General features: G+C 32.8%; 2 protein-coding genes across 2 annotated transcripts; both read left to right on the top strand.

The window, feature by feature from the left end:
- The first annotated feature begins 484 nt into the window (after nt 1-484).
- Nucleotides 485-5225, top strand: LOC128183018 (uncharacterized). The gene is made up of 4 exons (XM_052851803.1): nt 485-656; nt 738-802; nt 1971-2111; nt 3957-5225. Exons 1-4 carry the CDS (start codon nt 589-591, stop codon nt 4385-4387), a joined length of 705 nt encoding a protein of 234 aa, XP_052707763.1. The 5' UTR covers nt 485-588; the 3' UTR covers nt 4388-5225.
- Nucleotides 5226-7268: 2043 nt separating this feature from the next.
- On the top strand, nt 7269-11418 carry LOC128183017 (uncharacterized). The gene is made up of 4 exons (XM_052851802.1): nt 7269-7419; nt 7499-7563; nt 8425-8565; nt 10427-11418. The coding sequence occupies exons 1-4, from the start codon at nt 7352-7354 to the stop codon at nt 10849-10851; spliced, it is 699 nt and encodes a 232-aa protein (XP_052707762.1). The 5' UTR covers nt 7269-7351; the 3' UTR covers nt 10852-11418.
- The last annotated feature ends 1573 nt before the right edge of the window (nt 11419-12991 follow it).

Raw genomic sequence — 12991 nt, 5'->3', positions numbered from 1 at the left:
TTTTGTTTTTCTTTACATGCGTAGGAATTTCGTTCGGAAAATTACTTCGCCCACTAAACGTAAAGTTGAATTCTTCCTTGCTATTTAAAAAAGCAACAAAATAGCGCTATTTATCCTGTTTAATGCATGTTGTATTTTTGACATAACATAAATTAAAGTAGTTTATGCTGACATTACATGGCGATCATTCCTTTCAAAGGAGTTCTTGATTACATTTTATCTGATTTAGTATTCAGTTACATATGTACTATAGTTGATTCAGTATAATTACAAAATATATTAATTTAGTCGACGTAATCCACTTATTCTAGGATTACACTTTATAAACTATTTCCAGTCCCTTTCGGAAATATTGCGCAAAACTAGAAATGACTGTTTAGGAAATAAAGTCGATGATAGATTAAAACAGATCAATCAATTCCTTTTTTGTTTTTAGCTATAATTATCAGCAAGATTAATCAGATTTTTAAAAATAACAGGAAATGTATATCATTAATGTATATGAAATCGAAAACGAATATTGCATTTCTGTTGTGAAAAAGACAAAGAGGACGACTTTTGTTAAAAAAGATAGCTTAAAAAACACTAATGTCGTTTGAATGGCCTCTCTATATCATTGCAGCAAAACTGGTATTTGTGTATATGGACTGTGGCGGGTAAGAGTATTCAATATAAGCAATTTTATAACAATATGATGCTTTTTATTTCTCTGAATTTTGGAATCTGTATTTAACTAGTATATATAACTTTCCACCCTGCTGCGTCGGAGAAAAATGGGATAAAATCAAGAATATACGTACGAGTAAGTACATGTACCTTTAAATCCTTTTAAAATGCTTGTATATAAAGTAATAACATACAAATTATTTAGCAAATAAAAACAAACAAACAGACAAAAACAAAACAAAACAAACAAAACAGAAAACCCTCTCTTCACAAAGCCTCTGTTCGAAATAGCACAATTTTTTTTTCGTGCATGAAAAGGATTAAATTTTAATAAAATTATAAACTTCCATCAATTCACATTTAGATTTTGCAAATCAAATCCATGTTTCTTCATTTGTCACATAAAAACATAATGGTTTCACTCACATGTAAGATCATTTTTATGAATCTCTGTCATAGAGAAGCATTACTGAGAAACAATTGTAATCATTGAAATGCTTTGATATATGTGATGCACTATAATAGCTTCTGTTTGAAATCATTAAGATGCTTAAATGTAATATATTATATAAGCTCACGTCTGCAAAGATTTTCTCCAAAGATAAAAGGCAAAATCGCACCATCACCAACCACTGTGCAGTATATCTACCATTTAATTTATACCGTAATAAACTCAAACTACATTTACACCTGCCTCTCTTTCCGCTTCATCCCGTGGACAAAGCGAAAATTATTTTTTTTTGAAATTTTAATGGGAAAACACTAAATAAATGGGTTTTTCCCCTGAAAGAATGAAGCTACAGTGCAAGCAAGCATGTATAAACCGCAAGACATACATGTAATTGATCAAGATATATTTACATTATCCAGTGTATTTGCCTGTGATAACACTACGTATCGATTTTGTACTATATAACTCATAATACAAACGACGCCAAATCGAGGCGCCAGCGGGGTTGGTTTATTTATATTTAAATATTTAATCGTACGATGGCCTAAGATTATATAAATATAAGTTATAAGGAATCATTCTTTAAATATTATGAGGTGATAATTTCGGTCGGGGCGTGATCAAATCTATCATAAAGCCCTTCGGGCTTTATTGGATTTGATCACGCACGACCAAAATTATCACCTCATAATACTCAAAGAATGATTCCTTATTCATTATATAATCTTTCCAGATGTGGACTTACACCACGTCCAAAACAAAACCCACTTTATTAGTTGGATTTTCTATTTCGTGGGTGAAAATTAAAAAACCCCCAGTATTTTTCATATTTTGTCTTTATTTGTAACTGAAGAATGCCCGAGAGGTTTGTATGGTGACAACTGTACTCACTCCTGTAAGGTTCTGTACTTTGGACATCGCTGTGTGCTCGGCGCGTGCAAATGTAACCGTGTTTCCTGTAAAATTCCAACTCAGATATGTTTTCCGACAACAGGTAAGACAAAAATTGAAGCGGTAAGATGCTAGAGATTACAAGCCAATGAAACAATACCAACGAATCAGGCAACTCATACTGATTAGATAGATATTGAAATACGTCTATATATGTACATGATTGTATAGAATAATATTGCAAAGAGTAACCTTATTTACATTAAATAAATAAAGATGGGGGATAAGATAGCGCAAATGCCCATTCTATTAAGTTGTAAAATACAATTTTGAATTTATATTTTTCTAATAAAGCTTTTCAAAAATATTATAATAAAAGTTTGCAAAAGCATAATTTCTGACTATATTCAATTTTGATACATACAAAAAGATAAGAAAAAAATATTGCCCTAAAATTTGGTGGTATCGAACCCACAACATAAAATAAGGATAGTTTATATCTGGTGCTCTAACCACTGAGCCATTCAGACACCACGAAGAATGCTTTTTAAATACTATGTGTGACTTGGCCACGAATTTACGGACTTATTACATGTATTTTTATGAAAGTTAACGTTCAATTGTTGGGACACAAAATGATCTTTTTAATGTGTAGTGGGTCATCTCTCCACGTGTTTGCTGATTGAAATCGGTTTGTTTTCCATTACACCTTATTTAGACCATGAGGAAAATATGAAGCACATGCCCACTCTATAAAAGAAAAGGCATTAAAAGTTCTAAAACATGACAATATTTGAAGTTTTTAATTAATTAACTTTTTATACACACACGCTTATTTGAGTCAACATATGTCATGTATTGAACATATCTAAAGGTTAAAAATCTATGATATGTTAGATACATATTGTTTTGAATATTTTTTTTAAATGTCAGATTTAATGATATTTTAATTTTTCAGTATCCTATCCGTCCGTATATAGGCATTTTAATTCCCATGCCTCATCCACCCATTTTCTTCCTGTGAGAAAAGGAGGGGTGACCAAATACCGAAATTCTCTCGAGTACAGATCTCAAGTTAATTAAAGGCAATGATTATTAAAAACAAGTTATTTAATAAGTAGTTACTATTTTAAGCGAATACTTAAAACCACCTGGAAACAATTTCATTAAGTACAATGATTTTGATTCCGGTTTCGTAAATGCTTTCTAACATTAAATTAAAATTGTACATTTATTGCGCAATTAATCAGTTTTCCTTATTTTGATACATTGTTATAAAGGCAAAATTATATCTGTAAAATATTGATTCTAATTTGTTTACAAGCGATGATATTACTAAAACCATGTGCGAATCTAGAGGGGTGTCGGGAGACAGCCCCTTACCCACCCCCACAAAAAGATCAAATTCTTAAATGTTCAGTTAAATTACCTAAAAAGACCTCGAACCCCCCTCCCCCCCCCCCCTCCCCAGCAAAATTTGAACACATCACCACCATTGGAAAAAATGCTAGATCCGCACATTGAAATACAAATAAATTACTTTTTCGAAGACAATAAACTATATGAAGCTAACATTGTAAATACAAGAAGCACTTCTAAATGATAAAAGACGACTTAAAACGGCCTTTCCCTGCAAACAAAAAATCATAATAGCTTATTAACAAGAGATCACAGAACCATTTTAACAAGAGCTGTAACTGTGTCAATCAGCCTGTCTGTTTCATGGCTGGCCATTCATGATCAGCTAAGGCTTTTTAAAAGCAACACGATTTGTCTGAGATTACGCAACCGGTGTATATTTCGGTTGAAATCAGCATCATTTTTAATTTGTTATGACGCAAGAAATAGATAGTTACATCCTTCTGAAAGTCCAAGGCCTTGTTAAAATGTTTCGTATAGTCCAGTCTAGTTTACCAAACTGACAAAAACTATCATCAAATAATTGCAGAAACGGACGTTTCCGGATCCACACTGGTGTCAGCAACAGAAATAGTAACAACAAACGAACGAGTCAAAAGGACTTCTGTGACTCCGGATCCATTCAGTGTAAAGCCGGATACACGGGACGAGGACCCGGGACCCCGGGGTAGTGCTGCTGCTTCAAACATCGTCTACATCATTCCCATCACCTGTGTATTGACTGTGTTCTTATTGACGGTGTTTATGTTTGTCTTTTGTAACAAACATTGTCAGTTATGCAATATTTTAAACAGAAAGCGTCATATAAACAGCAACTATGAGCTTCCAGCTAGAGTGTACGAAAACAACGGATCTACAAATAGCTATGACACCCCTGATACCAACACAAATATTTCCCCAACTCAAGGCGCCAGTGAGTCGTCGTATGAATTTGTTGAACAATTTCGAAAAGATTTATGATGTAAACCCCCATCTAATTTTAATATTCAATAATGTGTCCTAGAAAAAAAAGAGTAAGAAATAAAAACTATTTTTGTTTAATTTTTTTAAACATTGCAAAGTATGTTCTCTAGAAAAAAGAAACAATATTTCAACGGCATGTATTTTTTGTACTGACAAGAGGAAATACAAATTTTATTATATTACCGTTCATTTGGCCAGTAAAAGGCTGGCCCAATTGAAGAAAAATTGAAATTGCAAATCCAGTGTGTAAATCGGTTTTGAGTATTAATACTATTTTATAACTTTATAAAATTCTTATTTGGTGTCTCTGATTTTCTCACTTAAAGGGTTAACCATTACACAGGACTTCAAAACTCATATTTTTTACTTGAATATAATAAAATAGTTTAAATCTGTCCAAAGTGTTTGATGAAACGACATATACTTAAACATACTGGCACTGTACCAGTTATCGGCTAAAGTTAAACGTTTTCTTTTCGTATTTCCTTATTTCTTGATATTTTCGGATAACACTTGACATACTTCAAATGGTGAACTTCTTTTTTATCCACCTGTTAGATTATATTATCAAAACCGATTTGGTTTGACTTTTCCTATAGCGTCACGATCATTTTCTGTCAGCTACGTCATGCATAAATTATACACGCCGCCGTTGTGAAAACTTTATGATTGGTTGAGTTAGGCGGAGTTATCAGTACATGCTTATGCAATGCCAGAGCTGAAGGATTTCTCAGAACAGTTCATTTCCCCCCAATATTATTCATTCAAAATCGACTATATCCTATGTTTAAATTCTGTGCAAAACTCTCTCTCTCTCTCTCTCTCTCTTTCTCTCTCTCTCTCTCTCTCTCTCTCTCTCTCTCTCTCTCTCTCTCTCTCTCTGTAAACGGGCGTTAAACCATAGCCTCAACTCAAGCTACGGTCCAGAGTACGACGTTATAAAAAATATAATATTTAGAAGTTGCATGTGCTAAGCGTTCAATTCATGTAAATACCGAAAATGTGTAATATGCACATGTATTACCTACTAACTTGCCAGTCGAAGTGATAGATATGAATTCCTCGATTTCTACACCTTTCGATCGGCAATCGACAGTCAATAAAAGAATTGAACGATGGTGTGAAAGAACGATACGGAAGTGGAGAGTGCAAGGGGGTTTGTACATGTGCGTCTTCATTAGACAAGTGTCCGATTCGTTTCTCTTCTGTTGCCCTATCACTTTCGGTGTAATATATATATACTAAAATATCCACAAACCATTTACTGCAGATTTCTTTATTTTACCTGTCTCTGAACCGCCGATCACCAGCTCCATAATTGAACAATGGTTTGTTTACATACATAAAAAATACAGTTCTTGATCCGCCTTCCGAGTGCGGAAGAAGGTTGTTTAATAGGAGAAAGTTTGGGGCAAGTAAAATACAATTATTAACAGTAGTAAACTAAATGAAGAATTATTATTTTTTTCAAATATAGCGTTATTTTTATATGCGGCAAATTGCCGTAAAGTTTTTTTGTACATGTAAGTATTGTATGCACTGTAGCTTTACATTTACTAACCCAAAATTTCTACAGCTATATATGATATGTTCCGTATGTATTGTTTTATCACAAGTGTACACTTTCGAAAAATAGCCCAATTTCGACAGTCACGAGTACCCATGTGAATTTTTCATTCTCAGATATGTTGTTGTTCTGTCCGTGCATAATTTAGTCTTAGTTAACCAGCAGCCAATCAGCGGTAAGCTGAATCCACCAATAAAAAATTGTGGTTAAGGTGCGGGTATTGTTTATGTATGACGTAGCTGAAAGAGTTGAACGCGACGCGATCGGTAAAGTCAAACCAAATCGGTTTTAGTAATATCATTATTTAGAACCAAAAACATCTTGTTTTTGTGCTTTTTAGCAAACCCCGAATTTGCCGAGTTTTCACAATTTACTGTACAGTACCAGTTATCGGCTTCGTGATAATAACATAGTAAAATCCTACATATTAATTTTATACTGTGCAAAATATAATTTAAATTATGCCCCTTTTGGGGTTAGTTTAAAGGTTGAAGGGGTTATGTTACATTTTATAAACAAACCTCATGAAATTAATCGTTTGTTATCATACGATAATACACTAAATCGTAGACTATTCCATACATAATTGTACAATCAGGCGTTTAACTGCGCTATGATTTTCTCGGAATTTAGTGAATTCCCTTTGTTTATGCATGTAATATGTATTGATATTATTTGTCAAATCAAAGAAGGGATATAATAACGTATCACAAAGAGCTAATATTCTATTTTTTAACTTATTACGTCACACCCCCTACTGCTGAAAGTGCAAAGATGTAAATCAGTGGTAAATAATGATCGTTCCAGCTAATGTTTAAAGATACTTAATAAAGTTTTCAAGCAAACTTATTTTTCTTTATTCGAAACAAACGATTAAAAGTTTAAAAATAAAAATAAAAAAATAAAAAATCTTGGATAGTCGGGTGCTATTTACCCGAACTTTCAGTTTAGCCGATAACTGGTCTTATGCTGACATCACATGGCGATCATTCCTTTAAAAGCAGTTCTTGTTTACATTTTATCTTATTTAGTATTCAGATACATATGTACTATAGTTGATTCAGTATAATTACAAAATATATTAATTTAGTCGACGTAATCCACTTATTCTAGGATTACACTTTATAAACTATTTCAAGCCCATTTCGGAAATATTACGCAAAACTAGAAATGACTGTTTAGGAAATAAAGTCGATGATAGATTAAAACAGATCAATCAATTCCTTTTTTATTTTTAGCTATAATTATCAGCAAGATTAATCAGATTTTTAAAAATAACAGGAAATTTATATCATTAATGTATATGAAATCAAAAACAGATATTGCATTTCTGTTGTGAAAAAGACAAAAAGAACGACTTTTGTTTAAAAAAAAAATACCTTAAAAAAACACTAATGTCGTTTGAATTGCATCTCTATATCATTGCAGCTAAACTGGTTTTTGTGTATATGGACTGTGGCAGGTAAGAGTATACAGTATAAGCATTTTTATAACAATATGATGCTTTTTATTTCTGATTATTGGAATCTGTTTTTAACTAGTATATATAACTTTCCACCCTGCTGCGTCGGAGAAAAATTGGATAAAAGCAAGAATATATGTACGAGTAAGTACACGTACCTTTAAATCCTTTTAAAATGCTTGTATATGAAGTAATAATACAAATTATTTAGCAAATAAAAACAAACAAACAGACAAAAAAAACAAGACAAAACAAACAGAAAACCCTCTCTTCACAAAGCCTCTCACTGTTCGAAATAGCACATTTTTTTTCGTGCAAGAAAAGGATTTAAATTTTAATAAAATTATAAACTTCCATCAATTCACATTTATAGATTTTGCAAATCAAATCCATGTTTCTTCATTTGTCACATAAAAACATAATGGTTTCACTCACATGTAAGATCATTTTTATGAATCTCTGTCATAGAGAAGCATTACTGAGAAACAATTGTAATCATTGAAATGCTTTGATATATGTGATGCACTATAATAGCTTCTGTTTGAAATCATTAAGATGCATAAATGTAATATATTATTTAGCTCACGTCTGTAAAGATTTTCTCCAAAGATAAAAGGCAAAATCGCACCATCACCAACCACTGTGCAGTATATCTACCATTTAATTTATACCGTAATCAACTCTAACTACATGTACATCTGCCTCTTTTTCCGCTTCATCCCGTGGACAAAGCGAATTTTTTTTTTTTTTTTTTTTTTGAAATTTTAATAGGAAAACACTTAATAAATGGGTTTTTAGCCCCCTGAAAGAATGAAACTACAGTGCAAGCAAGCATGTATAAACCACAAGACATACATGTAATTGATTTAGATATAATCTTTCCAGATGTGGACTTACACCACGTCCAAAACAAAACCCACTTTATTAGTTGGGTTTTCTATTTCGTGGGTGAAAATTAAAAAAAAAACCTTTATTTTTCATTTTTGTCTTTATTTGTAACTGAAGAATGCCCGAGAGGTGTGTATGGTGACAACTGTACTCACTCCTGTAAGGTTCCGTACTTTGGACATCGCTGTGTGCTCGGCGCGTGCAAATGTAACCGTGTTTCCTGTAAAATTCCAACGCAGATATGTTTTCCGACAACAGGTAAGAAAAAAATTGAAGCGGTAAGATGCTAGAGATTACAAGCCAATGAAACAATACCAACGAATCAGGCAACACATACTGATTAGATAGATATTGAAATACGTCTATATATGTACATGATTGTATAGAATAATATTGCAAAGAGTAACCTTATTTACATTAAATAAATAAAGATGGGGGATAAGATAGCGCAAATGCCCATTCTATTTATTTGTAAAATACAATTTTGAATTTATTATTTTCCCAATTAAATCTATTCAAATATATATATATTATTATAAAAGTTTGCAAAAGCATAATTTCTGACTATATTCAATTTTGATTTATAAACAACGATAAGAAAAAAAATATTGCCTTAAAATTTAGTGGTATCGAACCCACAACATAAAAGGATAGTTTATATCTGGTGCTCTAACCACTGAGCCATTCAGACACAACGATGAATGCTGTTTAAATACTATGTGTGACATTGGCCGCGAATTTACGGACTTATTATTTTTTGATGAAAGTTAACGTTCAATTGTTGGGACACAAAATGATCTTTTTAATGTGTAGTGGGCCATCTCTCCACGTTTTTGCTGATTGAAATCGGTTTGTTTTCCATTACACCTTATTTAGACCATGAGGAAAATATGAAGCACATGCCCACTCTATAAAAGAAAAGGCATTAAAAGTTCTAAAACATGAAAATATTTGAAGTTTTTAATTAATTAACTTTTTATACACACACGCTTATTTGAGTGAACATATGTCATGTATTGAACATATCTAAAGGTTAAAAATCTATGATATGTTAGATACATATTGTTTTGAATATTTTTTTTAAATATCAGATTTAATGATATTTTAATTTTTCAGTATCCTATCCGTCCGTATATAGGCATTTTAATTCCCATGCCTCATCCACCCATTTTCTTCCTGTGAGAAAAGGAGGGGTGACTAAATACCGAAATTTTCTCGAGTACAGATCTCAAGTTAATTAAAGGCAACGATTTTTAAAACAATTTATTTAATAAGTAGTTACTATTTTAAGCAAATACTTAAAAACCACGTGGAAACAATTTCAATAAGTATAATAATTTTTTATTCCGGTTTCGTTAATGCTTTCTAACATTTAATTAAAATTGTACTTTTATTGTGTGATTATTCAGTTTTCCTTATTTTGATCCATTGTTATAAAGGCATGGAGAATTATATCTGTAAAATATTGATTCTAACTTGTTTACAAGCGATGATATTACTGAAAACATGTGCGAATCTAGAGGGGTGTCGGGAGACAACCCCTTACCCCCCCCCCCCCCACAAAAAAGATCAAATTCTTAAATTTTCAGTTTAAATTACCTAAAAATGCCTCGAACACCCCTCCCCCCCCCCCCCCCACCAGCAAAAATTGAACACATCACCACCATCGGAAAAAATGCTAGATCCGCACATTGAAGTACAAATAACTTACTTTTTCGAAGACAATAAACTATATGAAGCTTACATTGTAAATACAAGAAGCACTTCTAAATGATAAAATGCGACTTAAAACGGCCTTTCCCTGCAAACACAAAATCATAATAGCTTATTAACAAGAGATCACAGAACCATTTAAACAAGAGCTGTAACTGTGTCAATCAGCCTGTCTGTTTCATGGCTGGCCATTCATGATCAGCTAAGGCTTTTTAAAAGCAACACAATTTGTGTGATATTACGCAACCGGTGTATATTTCGTTTGAAATCAGCATCATTTTTAACTTGTTATGACGCAAGAAATAGATAGTTACATCCTTCTGAAAGTCCAAGGCCTTGTTAAAATGTTTCTAATAGTCCAGTCTAGTTTACCAAACTGACAAAAACAATCATCAAATAATTGCAGAAACGGACGTTTCCGGATCAACACTGGTGTCAGCAACAGAAATAGTAACAACAACCCAACGAGTCAAAAGGACTTCTGTGACTCCGGAGCCATTCAGTGTAAGGCCGGATACACGGGACGAGGACCCGGGACCCCGGACCGGTGACGCTGCTTCATACCTCGTCTACATCATGCCCATGATTCTAACATTATTCTTATTGAAGATGTTAAGTTTCATCTTTTGCTACAGATGTCGTCAGTCGTGTAATGTAGTAAACAAAACACATCAAATTAATACAGACTATGAGCTTCCAGCTATAGTGTACGAAAACAACGGATCTACAAATAGCTATGACACCCCTGATACCAACACAAACATTCATCCAACAATAGATTCAAGCGAATCGTCTTATGAGTTTGTTGAACTATTTCGAAAAGATTTATGAAGTTCACATCTAAATTCGTTTTGAAATCAATATTGTGCTTGATAAGTTGATAGAGGGATTATGTAAGTGATATAAATACATGCATATATTCTATATTTTGATTATTCGCAAAATATTTTCTGTAGAAAAAAAATGTCTGCTATGTATATAATTTTCAGACTTGGCTATCAGCTGTCTCAATTTGGCTTAATTGAAAACAAATGCGAATTGTCTTGTATACACATGAGATTTTTTTTCTGTACGAAACGATTACTCAACACGTCCTAGCTTCCTTATATTTTTCCACTGGAAAATAAAATCAGTCCAAAAAAATCGATAAAATTATTTAACAAGTTAAATTCAATTTTGTTAACGTTTACTTTTCCTTCCATCAATAAATTCACAGACATAATCATTTTTATACTTGCTTAAGTATCTATTTTAAATAATTACTGCTCTCCTCATTTCTTTTCAAAGATGTCTATAGCATTGATGTTTGATAAAATTATGGTAGAGATTAGAAGTCTAGATTTCTTAAACGCCGTACAATTTTGACAAATGATAAAAGAAATAAAAGCAACATATAGAATTGAGCATTTCTAGCTCATTGCATGCCATGAAACCATGCAACATTGCACACATGATGTCGACCATCTGCTAAGAGAGGTGCGCCAGATAATTTCCGCTCTGCGAAATCGCTGATGTTACTGGGGAACTTGTCTGCGGATTCCATATTCCAACTGAACGCTGTTTTGTCTTCCCGCGAGGGATAACTATCATCGGGGAGGGCGGTATCTCGTGCTTTCTGATTAAGCACTTACCCCGGCTCCGAAATATTTGAAAAGTTGGGAATAATGTGTCAGTGACACGATTCTCCAAACAAACATTGTTTTTTATAGTGACATGTGTTTGAATTGAACATATACACATTAAAATAAAACATATATTGGCACACCCGGCCCATCGGACCTATATGTCACTGTTTTAATTTTAAATACAAATATAAAAGTCAGCGTAAAAGTTTTATTTGTCTTATCCTGAAAGCATTAAATATGAATTGAGCACATTATCGGGTAAAGTTACAGATTTACGGAGCCTAAAGTGGTTTCTAAAAGAAAGTTTCGTAAGTCGTTACATAATGAGTACTAGTATTTTAAAAGATATTAAGTGTTCTTCAGTTTCAATTTCGTTTAAGTCACAAAAGATGCAAACAGACACAGATTTACATGTACATGTACATGTACGTGGAGTTGTTATGTTGAAATTATATAATTATATTTGTGTAAATTATGGCTATTTCCTAAAAAAATTAACGAAACTAATCTATATAGAATCATTTATTAATCAATTTTGTTTGAACAACTAGTGCATCTAAGCTTATAATTAACGATTTTCTAAAAAGATTATTGTTTTACCCTGAGCATATACTTGGAGTACTAGACTAGGCGATCTACGCCCCTGTGTACCTGGCCGCCGTTCTTGAGTACTTGGCCGCTGTCACAGGGGCAGATGAACAGAAGATTTGATCTCGCGACTTGTTGATATTTAAAACAAATCTCAACAACCGTTTTGCAGACAACAATTGGTGTTGGCGATTTCATTATGTAACAAAAAGTTGAATTGTCAGGCGATAGCCAGTACAGGATGAGGGCAAGGTTGAAGTATGGGGCGGAGGCACCAATCTGCACGTGTAAAAAATATTGGACATAAAAAATTACAATCACAGGCATATATTCGAAGTTAATTTTGGACAAGAAAGGGAAGGGGCTCCTAAAATATACAAGAAATGGAAATTTCATTTTTCCTACAGTCATATTCAAAACAGTTCATAACACGCTATCCTATCGGAGTTTAAGATTTCATGTTCATTAACAGAATTTCTGCATGACTTCATCTTGACTTCATGATATTTTCGGACATTATTCGTTCCGCTTTTGGTTGGTTGAGGATTTTCTTCAGACTTGATCGGATAGAGCGGGGGATATATTTTCACATCAATCCTAATCCTGTTCATTTTATAATCAGTAATATGTTCATATTACCAAACTTACAAAATAGCTTAGTTCAACTAATTCACACTTTTTACTGCAGTTATAAAATTCAACGAAATATTTTCCAGGACGTAGAGTCCAATGTAATCAAAATTTCAGTGACCGTATCA

This window comes from Crassostrea angulata, chromosome 5, assembly GCF_025612915.1.
Source record: "Crassostrea angulata isolate pt1a10 chromosome 5, ASM2561291v2, whole genome shotgun sequence".
NCBI lineage: Eukaryota > Metazoa > Mollusca > Bivalvia > Ostreida > Ostreidae > Magallana > Magallana angulata.
This window is presented reverse-complemented; position numbering and strand designations above follow the sequence as displayed.

Excerpts from the sequence above, each read along its gene's own strand:
- LOC128183018 (XM_052851803.1), top strand. The coding sequence starts at position 589 with ATGTCGTTTGAATGGCCTCTCTATATCATTGCAGCAAAACTGGTATTT. Across the intron at positions 657-737 it reads GTGTATATGGACTGTGGCGG|TATATATAACTTTCCACCCT; the intron begins GTAAGAGTATTC and ends GTATTTAACTAG. Across the intron at positions 803-1,970 it reads AATCAAGAATATACGTACGA|AATGCCCGAGAGGTTTGTAT; the intron begins GTAAGTACATGT and ends TTGTAACTGAAG.
- LOC128183017 (XM_052851802.1), top strand. The coding sequence starts at position 7,352 with ATGTCGTTTGAATTGCATCTCTATATCATTGCAGCTAAACTGGTTTTT. Across the intron at positions 7,420-7,498 it reads GTGTATATGGACTGTGGCAG|TATATATAACTTTCCACCCT; the intron begins GTAAGAGTATAC and ends GTTTTTAACTAG. Across the intron at positions 8,566-10,426 it reads GATATGTTTTCCGACAACAG|AAACGGACGTTTCCGGATCA; the intron begins GTAAGAAAAAAA and ends AAATAATTGCAG.